Source organism: Bipolaris maydis, assembly GCF_028858645.1.
Source record: "Bipolaris maydis strain C4 unplaced genomic scaffold PSV08scaffold_11, whole genome shotgun sequence".
Taxonomy (NCBI): Eukaryota; Fungi; Ascomycota; class Dothideomycetes; order Pleosporales; family Pleosporaceae; genus Bipolaris; species Bipolaris maydis.
In genome coordinates, this window is record NW_027093867.1 from 1,196,408 (window position 1) to 1,213,546 (window position 17,139).

The 17,139-nt window shown below is 50.4% G+C and overlaps 7 protein-coding genes across 7 annotated transcripts; 4 read left to right on the forward strand and 3 right to left on the reverse strand.

Moving 5' to 3' along the window:
* Positions 1 to 3: 3 nt before the first annotated feature.
* PSV08DRAFT_411415 (voltage-dependent anion channel-domain-containing protein) lies at positions 4 to 1,921 on the reverse strand. Its single transcript, XM_066093890.1, has 3 exons — positions 1,358 to 1,921; positions 926 to 1,302; positions 4 to 874 (listed from the first exon to the last, which is right to left on the reverse strand). The coding sequence occupies exons 1-3, from the start codon at positions 1,538 to 1,540 to the stop codon at positions 142 to 144; spliced, it is 1,293 nt and encodes a 430-aa protein (XP_065948719.1). The 5' UTR covers positions 1,541 to 1,921; the 3' UTR covers positions 4 to 141.
* Positions 1,922 to 3,093: 1,172 nt separating this feature from the next.
* On the forward strand, positions 3,094 to 3,987 carry PSV08DRAFT_185536 (glycoside hydrolase; the record flags this gene model as incomplete). Its single annotated transcript, XM_014221889.1, has 3 exons — positions 3,094 to 3,448; positions 3,529 to 3,753; positions 3,824 to 3,987. 3 exons carry the CDS (start codon positions 3,094 to 3,096, stop codon positions 3,985 to 3,987), a joined length of 744 nt encoding a protein of 247 aa, XP_014077364.1.
* A 552-nt stretch (positions 3,988 to 4,539) lies between these two features.
* PSV08DRAFT_378735 (mitochondrial PGP phosphatase) lies at positions 4,540 to 5,410 on the reverse strand (the record flags this gene model as incomplete). The annotated part of the gene is made up of 3 exons (XM_066093354.1): positions 5,151 to 5,410; positions 4,717 to 5,043; positions 4,540 to 4,626 (listed from the first exon to the last, which is right to left on the reverse strand). The coding sequence occupies exons 1-3, from the start codon at positions 5,370 to 5,372 to the stop codon at positions 4,540 to 4,542; spliced, it is 636 nt and encodes a 211-aa protein (XP_065948720.1). The 5' UTR covers positions 5,373 to 5,410.
* Positions 5,411 to 7,240: 1,830 nt separating this feature from the next.
* Positions 7,241 to 9,074, forward strand: PSV08DRAFT_373066 (uncharacterized protein; the record flags this gene model as incomplete). Its single annotated transcript, XM_014221887.2, has 6 exons — positions 7,241 to 7,288; positions 7,342 to 7,402; positions 7,455 to 7,584; positions 7,635 to 7,704; positions 8,171 to 8,255; positions 8,305 to 9,074. The coding sequence occupies 6 exons, from the start codon at positions 7,241 to 7,243 to the stop codon at positions 9,072 to 9,074; spliced, it is 1,164 nt and encodes a 387-aa protein (XP_014077362.2).
* Positions 9,075 to 9,098: 24 nt separating this feature from the next.
* On the reverse strand, positions 9,099 to 10,140 carry PSV08DRAFT_9353 (S-adenosyl-L-methionine-dependent methyltransferase). The gene is made up of 2 exons (XM_014221885.2): positions 9,913 to 10,140; positions 9,099 to 9,733 (listed from the first exon to the last, which is right to left on the reverse strand). Exons 1-2 carry the CDS (start codon positions 10,055 to 10,057, stop codon positions 9,123 to 9,125), a joined length of 756 nt encoding a protein of 251 aa, XP_014077360.1. The 5' UTR covers positions 10,058 to 10,140; the 3' UTR covers positions 9,099 to 9,122.
* A 1,117-nt stretch (positions 10,141 to 11,257) lies between these two features.
* Positions 11,258 to 14,199, forward strand: PSV08DRAFT_319887 (uncharacterized protein). The gene is made up of 6 exons (XM_014221884.1): positions 11,258 to 11,374; positions 11,482 to 11,547; positions 11,601 to 11,657; positions 12,542 to 12,848; positions 12,895 to 13,440; positions 13,488 to 14,199. Exons 1-6 carry the CDS (start codon positions 11,369 to 11,371, stop codon positions 13,913 to 13,915), a joined length of 1,410 nt encoding a protein of 469 aa, XP_014077359.1. The 5' UTR covers positions 11,258 to 11,368; the 3' UTR covers positions 13,916 to 14,199.
* Positions 14,200 to 15,278: 1,079 nt separating this feature from the next.
* PSV08DRAFT_207295 (uncharacterized protein) lies at positions 15,279 to 16,535 on the forward strand. Its single transcript, XM_014221883.1, has one exon. The coding sequence runs from the start codon at positions 15,299 to 15,301 to the stop codon at positions 16,316 to 16,318; it is 1,020 nt and encodes a 339-aa protein (XP_014077358.1). The 5' UTR covers positions 15,279 to 15,298; the 3' UTR covers positions 16,319 to 16,535.
* Positions 16,536 to 17,139: the final 604 nt, after the last annotated feature.

The following is a 17,139-nucleotide window of genomic DNA, read 5'->3' on the forward strand; positions in this document are numbered from 1 at the left end:
ATACCTAGGGTATCAGGCTCTCCTGCACAAACCACGGTGACACTCTGACATATACACTGTTTATGATGTCTCACAGGAAGACGAGACACAGATTATCATCTTCTTAGATGCTCGTGAGGCTAAATACACGCAAAATCTAGATCAAACATCCCTGTACAACCTCATCTCTGCTTCCGCAGCAGCTGTCTTCTCCATCTCCTTCAAGCAGGGTGCCACAAATATATCGCCGTACAGCACATTCTTAACCGTACTTGCCGCAACCAAGAGCCAAAGCAGCATCACACCCACAGCAAGTGCCGTCCCAAAAATTCTGAAGAAAGCTGATGGCATCTCCTGTCCCAAGGTGATTGTAGACATGGTAAATACGCCAATTGGGAATGTAAAGCCCCACCATCCAAGATTGCATGGAAACTTGCTGCGACTGATGGACGCCACAGCAAAGAAAAGCCATACGAGCCCAAACCCCCAAAGCACCAATGCAGCAATCCACCCGAGCACATACAGAATATCACCAGCCATCGGGTGCAGTGTTTGCGTTTTTGGAAGGATTTTGGATGCTTGAATGCCGAGTTGCATTGCGGCGTAACCGCCCTGTCCCATGGGTCCCAAAGGCAAGAAGACGCTGACAATGACTTCCTTTGGTGGAAGGTGGTGAATCGCGAGTCGATGGAAATACATTGTTAGAATCACCAGCGCAAGAGGGAGGCCCATGCTCCAGAGCACATAACTGGTAATTATGGTGATGAGGGCGTGGTTATCGTTGGGCAGAACGGAAGCCACTAGACCACCAGATGCGGCTGCGACTATGCACGCGACAATTGGTAGAAGCCAAGCTGCTGTCATTTTCTCATGCTGGTTCCTGTGCTGTGTCATCCTATACACATGTCAGTCGCGAATTACAAAGTTGGGTGAAAAGGACATCTACATCTGAAATGGGAGCCATAGACAACAAGCAACGCTGATGACGACATCCAGCCACCACATGCCCCAGGCCACATATGGTGTTGAGCCACCCCACGCCGGTACGCAGATTGCGGCAAACATGTTAATAATGGTGGCGAAACCCATGGGCATGGTGCCAAGGAAGAGCGACTGTACAGGATGCCGTAACATCAATGTCCATGTTGCTGGAAACAAGGTGTACCGCAATAGCGATATGACAAGCATTACTGAGAAAATGCCGACGTTTAGGACGAAGAAAACGATGCTGAGTATTCTCAGTGAGTCATGGTAACTTTGATAGAGGTTTGACAACGTGTGAAGCAGAACAGCCACAATGCCTGTGCCCATGGTGACTGCAAACTTTTCATCATGTTAGCTTTTCCTTTCATTTCTTCTTTGGTGTTGATTCGCGCACCCATGAAGGCGTGAAGTTTTGTACTATCCGCCGCCAGCCACGTTGGTCTGAGGGTATGAGCCATCTTGGTAGTCCTTGCTTATTTTCACACACAGCTGTGCCACTGTCACAGCCAAGTTGCGTATCATTTCTTGCTCTGTCTTCTTCACAGGCCCCAATATTCAGTTGGCAAGGTGTCGACATTATTGTCTTAGTGCGTCTAGAAATACGAAATATGGAAATAGGAAAAGGTAGTCCAAAACTTATGAGTTTCGTCCAGTGAACATACCAAACCGACTATATGTACGTTCGAATTCCTCGACTAGAACATTGACTCATCAAGTCTTTTACGTAGTCGTTTCCAATCCAGGAAATTTTTTTCTTCCTCCTGGACACAATTTAGTAACCAAGTACTGATTGTGTTCTGGTTTGAGGTATTGCTCAGCATGCACAGACAGTTTGGGTCGGACTGTCGGCGATGGCCCGAAGAGAAAGGCAAAACGTGATTGGGGGTAGCTGACCAGCGGTTACGGACATGGCCGCCCTACAAAGCCTGCCGCCTCTGGATATCTTCATCAAACATCCGATCCAGCACAAGGCAATCAGGCCACCAGAATGCCTATCTTGCGACGCGCTACTCCCAACAGTAAAACAGTCGCTAACGGTCTTACTTCGGCAAGTATTCTGTGCACGTGCTTTGCTCTTTCACTGGGTCTGGGGTAGGCTAATGTAACATGGCGTTATTCGGGCTACTACTCGGTGGTAAGGAGAGGCTAGACGGCAGGGCCCGACCACGTGCACTACAATACTTCCCGCTTCGCGCGGCCAAGCCTACTGAGCATTCTTACCGAGCTTCACCATCGTGGTATCACCGCCTTGGCACCGTGCCCATGTGCCATATACCCGAGCGCTTGTGAATCATGGGCTTTGCGCCAGCGATAACGGGTGATGGGGGAATACAGCTGCATGTCGGAGTCAGTGGCTATAGGTGGGACTTTGTAAAATTGGCATGACGCCACGGCGCAGTCGTCCTATACCCAGCAACCCCCGATATGTCTTACAGCAGTACAAATTGAAGCCAAGACCGATGCGAATCATACATGGCCACAGAAACCCTATCAGCATCAGCAAACTCCGATGCAATCGGAATAATGCAAAATGCGCCAACCTTGGAAACTTCCTGAATTGGTGACGCCAAATCGCTGCGAGTGTTGTTTCATCATCATTCGCTACTCGCGTGGTGTTTATATTACTCGCTACCGGTATTTTATATGAGGTTTCCGGGGTAAATAGATTGCCCCACTGGAAAACCCAGGTTCATACACTGCAACTACAGGCTCCAGCCACAGTGTAGGGGGGGATATAATATCATTGTAATATCAACTTCTCCACCCAAAGTCACATTGCCTAGTGCCAAAATCCTTGGAAGGCGAGTAAACTGTCGAAACGCCAGACTAGAGTGCTACAAGCTTTGTGTAGCCCTGTGTAGGCCATGTCAAACTACTGCTACTAGTCGGTCCCTACGGGCTTATAGTCATCTAAGAGCACTATGCACTTCTTGACTTACCAAGAACAGCCCGGGACGACACTCCGCGCCCTTCCTGGGGCAACTTCGACCATTGAAACATCCTATTCAGGACTTTGCGTAATAAAAGACAACGTCTATAAGAAGCAGTGGAAGTGCCGTGAAACAAAATCCACAGCCTACGACAATCACTTCCGAGCACAGTAACAGCAGCTTGACACTAAACGCAAACATGCACGCATCCACTGTCCTACTCGGCGCTGCCGCCCTCCTCGTTGAGAATGTATCTGCCCACGGCTTCGTCAAGGCCGTCAACATCAATGGCGTCTCAACAAAGGGCTCCGACCCTGTCTGGTTCTACCAAGGAAACAACCGCGTCGCGACCGCTGGCTGGGACTCTCTGAACCAAGATCTCGGCTTCGTCGAGCCCAACAGAGCCTCATCCGCAGACGTAAACTGCCACAAGAGCGCCACACCAGGCAAGCTGTACGCCAATGCTAACCCCGGCGACACCATCGAATTTGAGTGGAACACTTGGCCAGACAGCCACAGGGGTCCCATCATCCACTACATTGCACCTTGCAACGGTACGCATTCACACCTTCCGTTGTTATCTCATCTCAATTTGGAAGAAGGATTGTGGTAGCTAATTTTTCCGGACCAATAGGCGAATGCTCAAGCATGTCCCCCAGCGACCTCCGCTGGTCCAAATTCGCCCAGGAGGCTATCGTCAGCCCCAACGTCTGGGTCACTGACAACCTTATCAAGAACGGCTTCAAGACTTCTGTTAAGCTACCGTCCAAGCTTGCTGCTGGCAACTATGTTGTCCGCCACGAGATTATCGCCCTGCACGGCGGATCGAGCCCCAACGGTGCTCAGCTGTACCCTCAGTGTAAGTTCATTCCCTCCTTTCTATCCTTTTGGTTTGAATTCTAGTGCAGATACTAACGTGAGGTTTTCAGGCATCAACATCAAGGTTGGAGGCAGTGGCACTGTTAGGCCCACCAACGGTGTCCCCGGTACCAGCCTGTACACCCCCACCGCCCCTGGTATCTTGTTCAACCTCTACACTAACCCTACTTCTTACCCCTTCCCTGGCCCTGCTCTGTGGACTGCTGCCAACTAAATGGGTCAGTGTGGGTTTGAGATGAGACAAGGCGAGTCATCGAGGCAGCCAAGGTGCTCGCTTGTTGGAATAGGCTGCTCTTCTACTCTGTATATGCTTCACTCTTTTCTTGAGGGGTTCATGGTCAAGTTGGACATGTTCCCAATGTAAATGAATTCTATTGCAACGCGATCTTGTCTAGTTTGTAGTAGATAGGTCGCATTGTATATATGACTTGCAAATCAACTTTGTTGGAATCACAGAATAACACTTCTGCTGTGCATCGTCGATTATGAATCGACTGTTTGTTTTTCGCCATCACTCTTACAGTGCATCCACCCCTGAAATCTCAAACCTTCTCTTTATTACTTACATCTTCGTCACACTTGAATTCATAACCCCAGCCATGCGCTTTTTTACACTTTCGTCATGTCTAGTTACTCGCCTCAAATCATTGAGTAACAGTAATCCCAAAAATGCACATGTTGAAACCCCCACAACACTTTCGAAAAGTCTGTCTCAAAAGGGAATCCCTAAAAAAACCACCCTGTGTCTACCCTACCACATATCCAACTACTCAAATTGATTTTTACTTGGATCAGGCGCACAATACCCTCTTCCAAACAAAAAGCTCTGCAACCTATCCTCCATCCTCGCAAGCTAGTCTCAACGTCAGCTTCCATTCGAAACTCTCCAAACTCCCTAAACATATCCCAGTAAAAGAAATAGAGAGAAGGAAATAAGACTTACAAACCCCCTCCCCTGCACCCCATCCCTAACCCAAACCCCATACCCCCCCATCAAATTCGCCATCATAACATCCGTACTCAACCGATCCCCCACCACCGCAACGTGCTCGGGCCGCGTAACTCCCGTCTCGGGATGCGCCGCAAAATAGGCCATGACGTCGTCTTTGCAACCCGGCTTCTTGGTCGAGTGGCGGAGTACGACGACACCCGTGTTGCGTTCCAGCAGCGTTGCCTGGGCGCCGGTGGGGTCCGAGGATGTGCCTGCTGTGTTTGAGACGATGAGGAGTTTTCGGCCGGGATAGGCGGCGCGGAGGCGTGTGAAGTGATCCTTTAGGGGGGGAGGTGAGAAAGGCGGTCATGTGAGTTTATTATATTCACAAGAGTAAAACAATATGTGGGGAGTGGGTGTAAGGGAAGTGGCGGGATTCAGCTTACTTGGTAGGGTTCGTATATCTCGTCTGTGTGAGGAGCGGCGAAGCAATTGTCTTTGTCTAGGATTACGGCGCGGATGTCGACTTCTTTTTCGCCTTGTTTGCGTGGAAAGGCTTTGCTGAGGGGGATGGGGAGCTGGTTGAATGTTGGGATTGTGTGTTGGGGGAGGCAGAGAGTGGGGTCGCGCAAGAGACGGAAGATGTTTAATGTGCCGGAGATATTCATGGTGTTTTTTTGGGGCGTGTATGGGATGCGGTGATGTGACGTATTTTGGGTAAGACACGAGTTCGTGAGCAGCGAGAGATGCGCGTTCCGAGTGTTCCGAATACTACTAGTTCCGAGCAGCAAGAAATTTGCCTATTCTCTTGGGGATTCAAAGGGGAAGAGGGTTGAGACGAATGTAGGCTTGCTCAACAGTACATTTCACTTGGAATGTGTCGACGATAGCTACCTGATTGAATTCAATATTGATACATGCAGGTCACTAGGTTTTAGCTTCGCGCCTGATTCATCAATAGTAGAGTTGAATTAAATTTGATGCTACCCACAAAAAGATACAACAGAACTCCTAGCCTTTCATAAAAACAGCCAATCATCTCTCCGATTGTCACCCCATTGCCAAAATTCCTGCCTCAGTTCCTCACTCAAATCTCCAAAGTCGAAAACACGTTCAAGTAGTGTCGTCATAAATATCGATATCAGGTCGGAAACGGATCCAACATGACTGGCGATGAATGATCGATCCGTAGGTATCTCAGATGGCGAAATTTATGTTCAGTAGTTGAAGCACCTGAAGGACCCAAAGCCTTTTGCTTTCATGATCCAGGCACAGTTTTCGCCCTGGATATTTATTTCCGCCTTTCTTCCCCTGCAGTTTTCAAATTCGTACACGTAGCAACCGCATCCTCGATTGTCCTCGCAAGTAGTTATGCTGGCGCTTTTGTTGAGCTCGTAATCGGTGTTGTAGCAGCGTCCATTGCCTCGTCGATTATATACGACCTTGGGTATAAAACAGTAACCATCCTCGTATAATGCGACTTTGATGGCGGATGCCATTGTGACGATGGTCGCAAGGACGGCGAGAGCTGTAACAAAATGCATTTTGATCGATTTATAGATGAAAAAGATTGAAGACTTAGAAATTCGTTTGTTGTGATCGAGGTGCTGTTCTGGTTTCATTTTAGAGCAGCGCTGGTTATGTTATAGCCTGTCACCATACGTAGATCGTTGTGCTGCTGTCTCATCGCGACCGTAGTTCGCTGTTCTGCTGTCTTCGTTGCAACCATACTTGATTTTTTTGTACCCAATAGAGGTGTATCCAATTTGCATATAACTGTTGAGAGGTGTATATATCGTTGGTAGTATTACGTATCAATTTTCAGGGTTCGAAAGCAGGGTCTCACTGATGTAAATCTCTCAACCAAAGCTCCAAGGTTTTTGTACAGCGTGTTATTTAAATCCTTTCCCTTTGACTGCAGAGGTACTTTTTCTTTAATACCCGATTTCAGCAGGTTGGGGTGTGGCCCGCCATTCTTTTCTTAAATAATTAGTCTGATACGGTATACAGCAAACAGATAGAAACAAGTCAAGCCGTATGTGGGATTATGATCACGTTGAGGAAGGAAAGTTGAATTCGAGATCAGTTTGCAACGTGCTTTGTGCTTGAATTATCGGTGATGTCTTACTTCAAAGACCGAAGCAAGTCGTTGAGACGAGCTCTAAGCTTTCGCTCATTGATGCGGATAGCAGAGAAAGGAAGAATGAGTTCCGAGGGCCAAATCCGCCTGCACGTGATGACTAAGTGAATGGTCCAAGCTCAACCTTCAACTTTCTGTAGACAGCGATATTGGTACGCGCAGCAGGCCTGCACCAAAACTATCCACAGCCTCCCACTGCGGTACCTCTGAAAGTACCACTGAAACTGACGAGGGCGTCACTTGGCGAATATCTTGGCGACACAACGAGCGCATTCATCTCGATTATCCGATTCAGCACCTTTCACGGATCTTCACCGAGCGTCTTCTTCGCAACCTCAAGCACGCGCATAACTAGCTACAAGCCTACAATCCCAGCCCCAACCCCAATTTTCAAAGATGACGAGCACTATTGGTATTCCAATCAAGCTCCTCAATGAGGCTGCGGTATGCGCAACACGGTTCTCGAATTCTCCCATGTCAGTACTGACTTTCAACAGGGCCACATTGTCACGCTCGAAATCACATCTGGCGAAGTCTACCGCGGCAAGCTTATTGAAGGTCCGGTTACTATCCTATCTACAACACTTAAACCCTGCTAACGGGTTCGCAGCTGAGGACAACATGAACGTGCAGCTAAAGGACATTACTGTGACCGCCCGTGACGGTCGTGTCTCACATCTTGAGCAAGTCTATATCCGGGGGAGCCATGTACGATATTTCATTGTACCGGACATGTTGAGGTAGGTTCGTCAAGGGAACTTTGACTGAGCAAAGTGCTAACTACGGATAGAAACGCGCCCATGTTCCGATCGAGAGGTACGAGGGGTCGCGGTGTTGGCCTTGCGCGTGGCAGGGCCACAGTCAACAGGGCAAGGGCTAGCACTCGAGGCGGTGGACGTTGAACAATGTGAGGAATTCCGGCAAAGACACAACTTGAACGGCAGTAGCAAGCAAGCAATCCTAGGCGCAGCAGCTATGAGGACGCGCTTGATGCGATTGATAAATGGCAAGGGGGATACACCGACAGGTATGATACCAGGTCACTTTTGCTGGGGCATACGCTGAAAACGGGATAGCAAGTTTGATGATACCTTGGAACACGAATGAATGTTCATTTTCAAAAGAATGCAAAACTATTGCGTGACACGTGATGGTCCGAAGACATATATGTCTCTGCTACATTTAGCGTGTAGTCTAGGCGCAGTCGCTATTGCTTTTGATCATCGCAGCCTGTTGCCCCACAATGAAAGACCAAGAGCTCACCCCCGAGAACTCCGCAACCCACCCCTTTTTCCAGCACAACGCCACAATATGGACAGCATGGAGGGCACGGATAGCATGGATATCAAGAATCCACGACGCCTTTTAATTGTTGGGGCACCAGATGCTGGTGTACTACCACTTCTCAAAGGCATGTTTCAACGTGGTTGGTCGTACGCCATTCGCTAATTGTCCTGCAGAGCTCACAGGCTCCGCTCCAGAACCCACATCCAATACCACCGCCGGCCTTGCGCACGAGCTGCGCATTGAAACCAAGTACTACACCGCCACTGTGCCCATCTGGATTGACGAATTACCCAACGTTGCTGAATGGCGCACCGAATTCATCAAACCAGAAGCCCGCGAAGTCGTCACAGCGCTCGGTGCATGGGTATATTGTTTCAAGAGACCAGTCGAAGAAAAAGACGTAGACAAAGTCAAAGAAACGATGCAGGCCATCTCGGATGTAATTGAACGCGCGTGTGGCTATGGCGGCGACATTGCATGTCTAGCGGTGGCGATGCCGCAATCTGTTACGCCGTACCTGGACAAAAGTCATGAGGAGTGGGAAGAGTTGGCCATGGACTATGGGTTCGAATACATTGACTCGGAAAAAAAGGGCAAAAACGAGTTTGGCGAAGCCACGGGAGTGCAGCGGGTGCGGGAAGCGCTCGAGGCAGCGGAGTGGGAGAGCAGTGCAGCCTTGGATTTTGGCGAAGATGAAGAAGGGTTTGAGAATAGCTTTGAGGCAGAAGAGGCAGAAATGAACATGGAGCTGTTTGGCATGAAGAGTGCGCTTGCAGGGTATGATGGCGACGAAGAGGGAGAGACAGACGACAAAGACGTTGAAGATCTTGAAGTCATGATGCGGAAAGTGGTTGCTATCAAAGAAATGGGCGAGGGCATGGAAGAAGGCGAGCGGAAACGCTTCGCCGCCAAAGCCGTCAACGACCTGATGAAAGATTTCTGAACCCTTTTTGACACTTTTCCTTTGATCTCTATCTGCATTGCATTCCTTTCAACTCTTAACACCAAAGCAAATCAAAAACGGAAAATCCATGTCCCTCGCCGGCTTCCCATGCTCAGCTTCTACCTCCTTTCTCAACACAAACGCCTCTTCAACCCTCACCTCGTTGAAACCCGTCCCCAGCAACATTTCCTCAATCTCCTTCTTCTTAATCCCGTGCCGCTCCACCCCAGGTCTCTTACTCACAGGATGAAACGGCACAGCCTCTGGCCCAAAATCCTCATAGTCGGTCAGCGCCACCACGCCCCCATGCCGCAAGCACTGATGCATCGTCTGCAGGATGGCCGGCATCGAGGGTATGTGATGCAGCGTCAAATGCGACACGACGAGATCAAACCGGTACTCGTACGGCGGCTTCGGTTCCTCTCCCCTGTGCGTCGCTAAGAGCGCTGCGGCACTTTGCAGCTCGTGCGCGTCCGGGTTGGTCAGGAAGTGGTTCACAGAGCAGAGGTTTGGGTGCTCAGTGGGTAGATTGGCGAGTTTGATGTTGAAGGCGGAGATCATGCCGTCGGCGGTGTCGACGCCAATTAGGCTGCGGACGTGGGGGGCGAGCATGAAGGAGAGGAGGCCGGTGCCGCAGCCGATTTCTAGCACGTCGAGATCTGTGGAGAGGTTTTGTTGGAATTTGGAATTAGCCAAAACAAAAAAAACTTACTTCAAAGTTCATTGTTCAATTTTCATTTTTGATTTTTTTTTTGTTTGAGCGTATTTTTGATGGCCAATGTATTTTATTTTGAATATTGTAAAACAGGTGCGAAATAAGGAATTCATATTGTTTTACCTTTGTTTCTACCCTCTTTGAATGCGGGCACGTAGCGTTTTATTGCTTCGAAGGCGTTGGAGGTGGATTCGACGTGCTTCGTGTTGGAATCCCATTCTAGGGCTTCGGCGCTGAAGCGCGCGTTGTTGAGTTCTTGATTGGACATGGTGTATGTTGTTTTGAGGGAAAAGAGTTGATTGTTGTGTCTGTGTACGAAGAGGTAGGTTGCTCAACTGGCTTGTGTACATGATGTGGTGATGGCGGGGTTGCGGGGCATCTCCGTGTTCTAAATGGGCGCCTGGTTACTAGGGCTGAGTGGAGCTTTGGAAGATACGGGAGCGATCATCCTCGAGGTATATTTATTATAAGGGTTCATTGTTTGCTTTGATGCTAGTGATGTGCTGAAGTCGGATATAGTTCAAGTGCATGGAAATTGTGGATGGGTGGCTTTTACATGCAGACTAGAGGTAACAATGTAAGGTTGATGGCAGATTCGAACATGTTGATATTTCACATCTTGGCCGATGGCGTGCCTTTGAATGCAGTCTTGGAACAATTGCTTGGCAGCATTTGCAGAGTCTCCTTCACAGGTTACCAGTTATGGTAGTAATTCCATGCTTGTGAAGCTCGGTATAGCTTCTTGAGTTATTCTATTCTTGGAAGAATTCCATTGGCAAAAGCATCTCTAACACGCATTGATATCTCGATGTTTGGTACATCGAGTCGATCCTGTGAATGTTGCCTTCACTCTGCATTGATTAGAATCCCCGCAGAGACACGTGCTTTGAACTGCAGGCTTCAATTCAATTACTAGGATGACCGTGGTAATGTAGTAAGACAACGGGCTGTCAGATATCAGGTGGTGGAATGACGTAGTATGCGTGATCATGTTGGGTGGCACAGCTTCGGCCACAGCGGTGGCTGTGCAGTGGCAGTGAAACGGAGCTTGGCCCGCCATTGGAGTGGGTGAAAGGGTCTACTTAGCAGCTGCAAATGCATTCTTTGTGAAACGATTGATCGATAGATGGAGTATGCATGCACAATCTGTCCAAGTGGCCGGTGGAGCAGGACCATCTGCTCGCCTGAGAATGCCCCGCTCGTTCGTAAGCGCGCCTTGTACAAACATGGCGGCCTCGGTGGGTTGGTGACAGCTCAGCCTCGAAATGTCCCACATTTCATCACGTATACACGCCCAAAGCCCAACGCGGTCGGCGACTGGCCAATGGCGACAGCCGCCAGGCAGTGCAATGGGCGCCTGCTGGGGCGGAGCTGACCAGCATGTTGCGCTGACCTGGCCCTCAGCGCCATCCTTCCCACAAACAGCGTGCAAGGCTCCCACGCTCTTTCACCCGCCATTTCTTCCTTCATAACCTTGAGAGCTCCACCTGCAAAATCAGCCTTGTCAAGCTTTTTCTCAACTCCTCGGACAGCGGGAGAAGCTCCAGAGCAACACACGCACACACGCACACACACGACAATGGGTGTATGTTACTATCCTGTGGTTCCTTGGCTGCCCCTCCATCCCCCACGACCCCGCCTGCGTCATCGAGAGGTGTATATACGCAGGCAGATTGGGCTGACCTGATGTAGCTCGCAAGCAAGATGGCTGCAGCAAATGCAGCGGCAGGCATGCCTCCAGGCGGCCAGCCTGGCTATGTAAGTGCAGTGCTCGGGTTGCATTCAAAGCGCTCACTAACGCATATACGCAGCCTGGACAGCAGCAGTACCAAGCGTATCCAGGTGCCCCAGCTGCCGGCGCTCCCGGGGTAAGTCAAAGCTCTTTCTTTTGCTGTTAGCTCCCGCTCTGCCTGCATCGTCATCGCCCTCTGCCCTGCTGTACCCGCCACCCCCAAGGCTAGTCATTTGCAAGCCGTGACGAGTCCCCACTCCACTTTTGACTCCCAATAAACCCCCCCGCCCTCTTGGATCGCCCGCCCTCTGGACTCTACCCGCCACAAGCTGCTCTCGGGCCCTAGCCACACATGCCTCTCTCAAGCAAAATGGCTTCCAGCTACAGCGCCTACCAGCCGCCCCCGCCCCCGGCACAAGCACCAAACCCATATGCACAACAACAACAACCTGGCCCTCCCATGCCCCCGCGCCCAGGCTCAAATGCACCACCGCAGTCTCCCTATTCACAACCACCCGCCCCAAGTTCTTATGGCACATCATCACCCTATCCTCAAGGACAGTCTGGCTACAACAGGCCTCCCCCGCCCCCTCCAGGCCAACAGCCTCAGTCTCAGTATCCCCAATCTCCCTATCCTGGCCAGGCGCAGCCAGCTCCATGGAGTCCACCACCAACCCCGCAATCATATGGACAGCAGCCTTACGGACAGCAGCCCTACGGACAGCAACCCTATGGACAGCCACCTCAGCAGGGTCAGTGGGGGCAACCACAGCAGCCAGCCTATGGACAACCACCCCAGCAGTATAACCAACCTCTTTCACCGTCTTACCCGCCAAATGTTCGTATTAATCAGCTCTCTCGCCTGTTTATCCTTGACGGATTTCACCCTGGATCTCCATTGTGCAAATCCTCGTCATTTGAACCCTATACGTTTTTTTCCCGCAATCTACTTCACATTTTTGATGCCTCATTTTATTCAAACAAGAAAGCTGTCTGAACAACGACTAACGCATGAATTAGGGTGGCCCACCAGGACAGGGTCAATACGGCGCTCCTCCGCCCCAGGGAGGATACCCTGGAGGCCCACCTCCCCAGCAACTATCTCAGAGCAGCCCTGCTGAGGTAGAAGGCTACAAGCAACTTCTCAATGCTTGTATTCAGGAGAAGAACCTCCAATGCTTCTACCCACCAAATGACCCAAGGATTACCCAGATCGCTCAACAAGCAGGTCCCAAGATCAACCAGGTCATTCAGCGCTGGCGTGTCGCAAAGGAAATCGCAAATGATATTGTCAAGCTTGCCCTGTACGACATTGTACTCTATATCGGTAGGTTATGGGATTCGGCTTATAGAGCGCAGCTGACATGTAGAAGACGACAGTGGTTCCATGCAGTTCGAAGAGGAGGGAAGCCGCATCAAGGACTTGCGCCTTATTCTGGAGCGAGTCTCGTTTGCCGCCACGCTCTTTGACCATGATGGTATTTCTATTCGCTTCATGAACACCGATCTTTCCAACGCACGCGACCAGCAGGGCCGTCCTCTCCAGGATGGTGTGGCGTCCGAGGCTCAGATTGAGCAAATCATGCGTGGCGTGCAGTTCAAGGGTCTTACACCCATGGGAACTGCTATGAGGCAAAAGGTCATTGATGGCATCGTTCTCCAAAAGGCAAGGAACGGTCAGCTGACCAAGCCGGTACTGGTCATTGCCATCACCGATGGTCAGCCAGCTGGAGAGCCTCAGAACGCCATTTTCGATACCATTCAGTATGCTTTTGATACTCTCAAGGGTTTCCCACAGTATGGCCGCGGCGCCGTTGCGTTCGAGTTCGCTCAGGTCGGAAACGATGAAGCTGCTAGGAAGTTCCTCAGTAAACTTGATGAGCACCCCGTAATCGGACCAGAGGTTGACTGTACCTCTAGTAAGTTTGATGAATCCGTATGTAAGATATTGCTAACATTGTTTCAGACTTCGAGAACGAGCAAGAAGAGATGATGCGCGCCAATCCTCCTGTGGATCTCACACCCGACCTATGGATCATCAAACTTCTTCTTGGCGCCATTGACCGTAGCTACGATTCCAAGGACGAAAAGACCAACCCCCAACCTGGTGGATATGGCGCACCTCCAGGCCAGTATGGTGCTCCGCCAAGCCAATATGGTGGCCCACCACCGGGTCAGTATGGAGGCCCCCCACCAGGACAGGGCCAGTATGGCGCACCACCCCCACAAGGCCAATATGGCGCCCCTCCTCCAGGCCAATATGGAGCTCCCCCTCCAGGCCAATACGGAGCTCCTCCACCAGGTCAATATGGTCAGCGACCACCTCAGGGTGGTCCTGGTGGATACCCAGGTCAGCAGCAGTACGGCCAGCCGCCACCAGGTGGGAAGTACTAGTACTGAACTTCTAGCCATTGCGTTAGCAACCGAAGTTTGGTCTCAGTCTGTAATCGAAAGTAGGAAGCAGGAATGTGTCAAGGAACAGTGATGGAATATTCTTTAGTCAACCTATGTTTTCCGAGAATTTGTTCTACTACAGAACTATGGCTCTGACTTTGCGTGTCTGGGACGGCTTGAATTGTTTGCAGAACTGCTATGAATGATATTCCCCTCTAGTGCATGTCTAGCCTGCATGCTTTCCAGTAGTGTTTTAGAATCCATTTCAATCAACCATGTATAGAGAAATGTTGGCCCGATTCCCATCTTCAAGAGCACATCTTATCAAGTGGAAGGACTCGCTTATCTAGGCGATGCGGATGTGCTCGTTGCTGTAAGTACGTACCAACACGTAGCTTTTGTCGTTACAAGCACCCATCAGAGTAACAGTAGAACCAACGAACTAGAAAAAGAAAGAAACGAATACAGAAAAGCTTAGCATGATGTTAACTTATCGGCAATCAGTGTTTATGCCGAATGCAACCAACAGTGTGTCCTGATGAACGAGCCGAAGAAGATAGCCGCAGCCAACTCATTCACCAAATCGAGAACGCCTTGACCATTCGCCCACACTACACTCTGTTGTCTGCACCAGTGCCTGTTTCATGGCTAATCTTCGCTGGTAGGCCGCAGCGATGTCTGCCTTGTGTATGCACTCTTGAACAGAGCTAAAAGATTGTGCACTCTAGAGTAGAGCTGAAAGACTAACGCATAGAGAGAAATAGAAGCTGCAGCGAGCTGAGCAAGTTTAGTCCTAACACCCTCCCTACAGCTTATGTAACTATAGATAAAACTTGTGCGGAGGGTGTCAGGGCTATGGAATATCCTCTACTTATCACAGCGGAGATAAAGGCGGATAGCGGAATAGCGCCGCGCCATTATGTTATCTCCTCACAATAGCAGAAGTGAAGGCAAGGAGCGGAACAGTGCCGCGCGAAAAGAAGAATGAAAAAGGCGCCGCAGAGCGACCGTCAGGGGCAACGCTCAGGGCAAAGAAGGAAGAGAGATTCGGGTGAACAGCTCGTAGGGAGCACCACCTATGTAGTAAGTGTATAGATAAATGCACAGATGCATAGATAAGAGTGGTAGAGTTTAGGTATGCGTTATCCAGGGTCCAGGATGGGTGACATGCAAAGTTTACAAAAGCTAGTTGGCTATCAGCACATGGCCCTGCACGTGCCCGCTGATGACGCGACATGGCCTGTTCCGAGCAAACCTCGGCCAGCATGCTCAGGTAATGCATGACCTCTTGCTGCTTGACCTAATTCCCAACAACATCATGCCTCAATAACACTCGTCTCACCTAGTTTTGATCGTGTTTTGCGGGAGCTGCATTCTATCGCCATGACAGAAGACCTGCATCCTGCGACAGGCACGATTTCCTCGGAACCCGCCGGAGTGCCTTCGCCGCCTGGTGCGGCGCCAGAACCACCCACGCGTCCATCTTTGATACGCAAGTTGCGCTTTTTGATCCTGAAATACATGACCAAAGCCGCTACTGGCACAGACCGCACAATTTTCCGCCTCGCAAAACTACTTTCGACTCCCGAAGGCACTGATGCTCTTTTATGCACAACATGCTACACACTTACCCTAGTCCACGCACTCTTATCCCGCCTCCTCGAGAAACGCCTAGCCAGCATCGCGACTGAAATCGCCGAGAAAGCAGACGGAGTGCTGTTTCCTGGCGAAACGCTCATAGCGACCCTACCAGCACCCACCAGCACCAAACTTATTGCCCAGACAGTAGGAAGTGCAAAGGTAGTGGCTGACCTCATATCCGACTATCGAATCTTTGTGCGTTTATGGAGTTTGGTGGGTATATACACTTGGGGGAGAAGGACGTACCAGGACCGCTTACCTGAGAATGCTGGCGGAAAGGAAAAGACACTGCGTGCCTTGACATGGGCATCTATCACGTCGTGCGTAGTCTGTCAAGTTCTCGAGGCTGGTGCATATCTCAGCTCAAAGGGAGCCTTGACATCGGCGAGGTGGACCGGCGACGCGGGAAAGGCACGGGAGAATGAATGGTGGATCTGGAGTGCGCGGTTCTGGGCGGCGTATGTTGGTATTGAAGTTGCTCGTCTCGGTGTCATGCGATACAATCGCTCGCCGTCTTCCTCGGCGGCTGTGGTCAACGGAGATGGAGAAAAAGAGGATAAGATTAGATTGACAGAGAGTTTAAGAGCGGAAAAGGAAGAGAATTGGGTTTGGTGGAAAGATCTGGTGTCGAATCTTGCATACGCCCCGATGACACTGCATTGGTCGCTAGAGGAGGGGCTCCTCGGCAATGCGGGCATAGGCATTTGCGGCATGGTTGCGGGTGGATCTATGCTGGTTGATGCATGGAGCAAGACTGCATAGACGGCTCCAGATACCTCTCATCCTATCGTAAGTCCCACGTGAGGATGACAAGAAGCTATTAAAAATAGCCGCTTCTGCATGCACCATTGCGGCCGGTGATACGGCAGCAGAGTTCGCCCAGGGGGTGGAGGAAGAAAGATACACGGATATATACCCTTTGCTACACTCGGTCAATAAACTCAATTGAACAAGAAGAAGCAAATCTTGACTTGATCCTCAACGCATATGCATATCCCGTTGACCCAACAAAGCAAATCCCCCATCCTGTCCCCCCCCCCCCTCATCTTTCATCCCAATCTCAGATCCAACCACCACACCGGGCAATCCCGCTGCACCCCCCTTCCATCCTCCATGCAACCAACAAAAACTCCCGAAACCCCTTTGCCCAAATCGCTAGCTAACTAGCCCACCTTCCGCATCTGGCACTAGTCCCCGGGTCGATAGGTAAAGTAAGCCCGCCGATCCCGCACCTCCAACCAGCCTATCGAACGCGCACATGTGCGTCTTGCTTTAGCTCGCGGGGCGGGCGAGCGAGCGGGCGTCGAATGAGATGGATAAGGTGAAACATGTGGGTTGGGATTATGATGGGAGTTGGGGGGGGTGCTTGTGGGAATGTTTGGAGGGCGCTTAAGGATGGGCGGCAGGGGGGAGTGATAGGTAACTATGTAAGATGAAAGGGTGAGTATGCAATGACGAATGAAGAAGGAGACGGAGGCATTAAAGAGGCAAGAAGTCAAGATGAGAGCATATTTGAATGTTAATTTACTTTATGGTTATTGTTTTGAAACTGGGGTTGATGAACAAGGGAGGGGGGGGGGAGC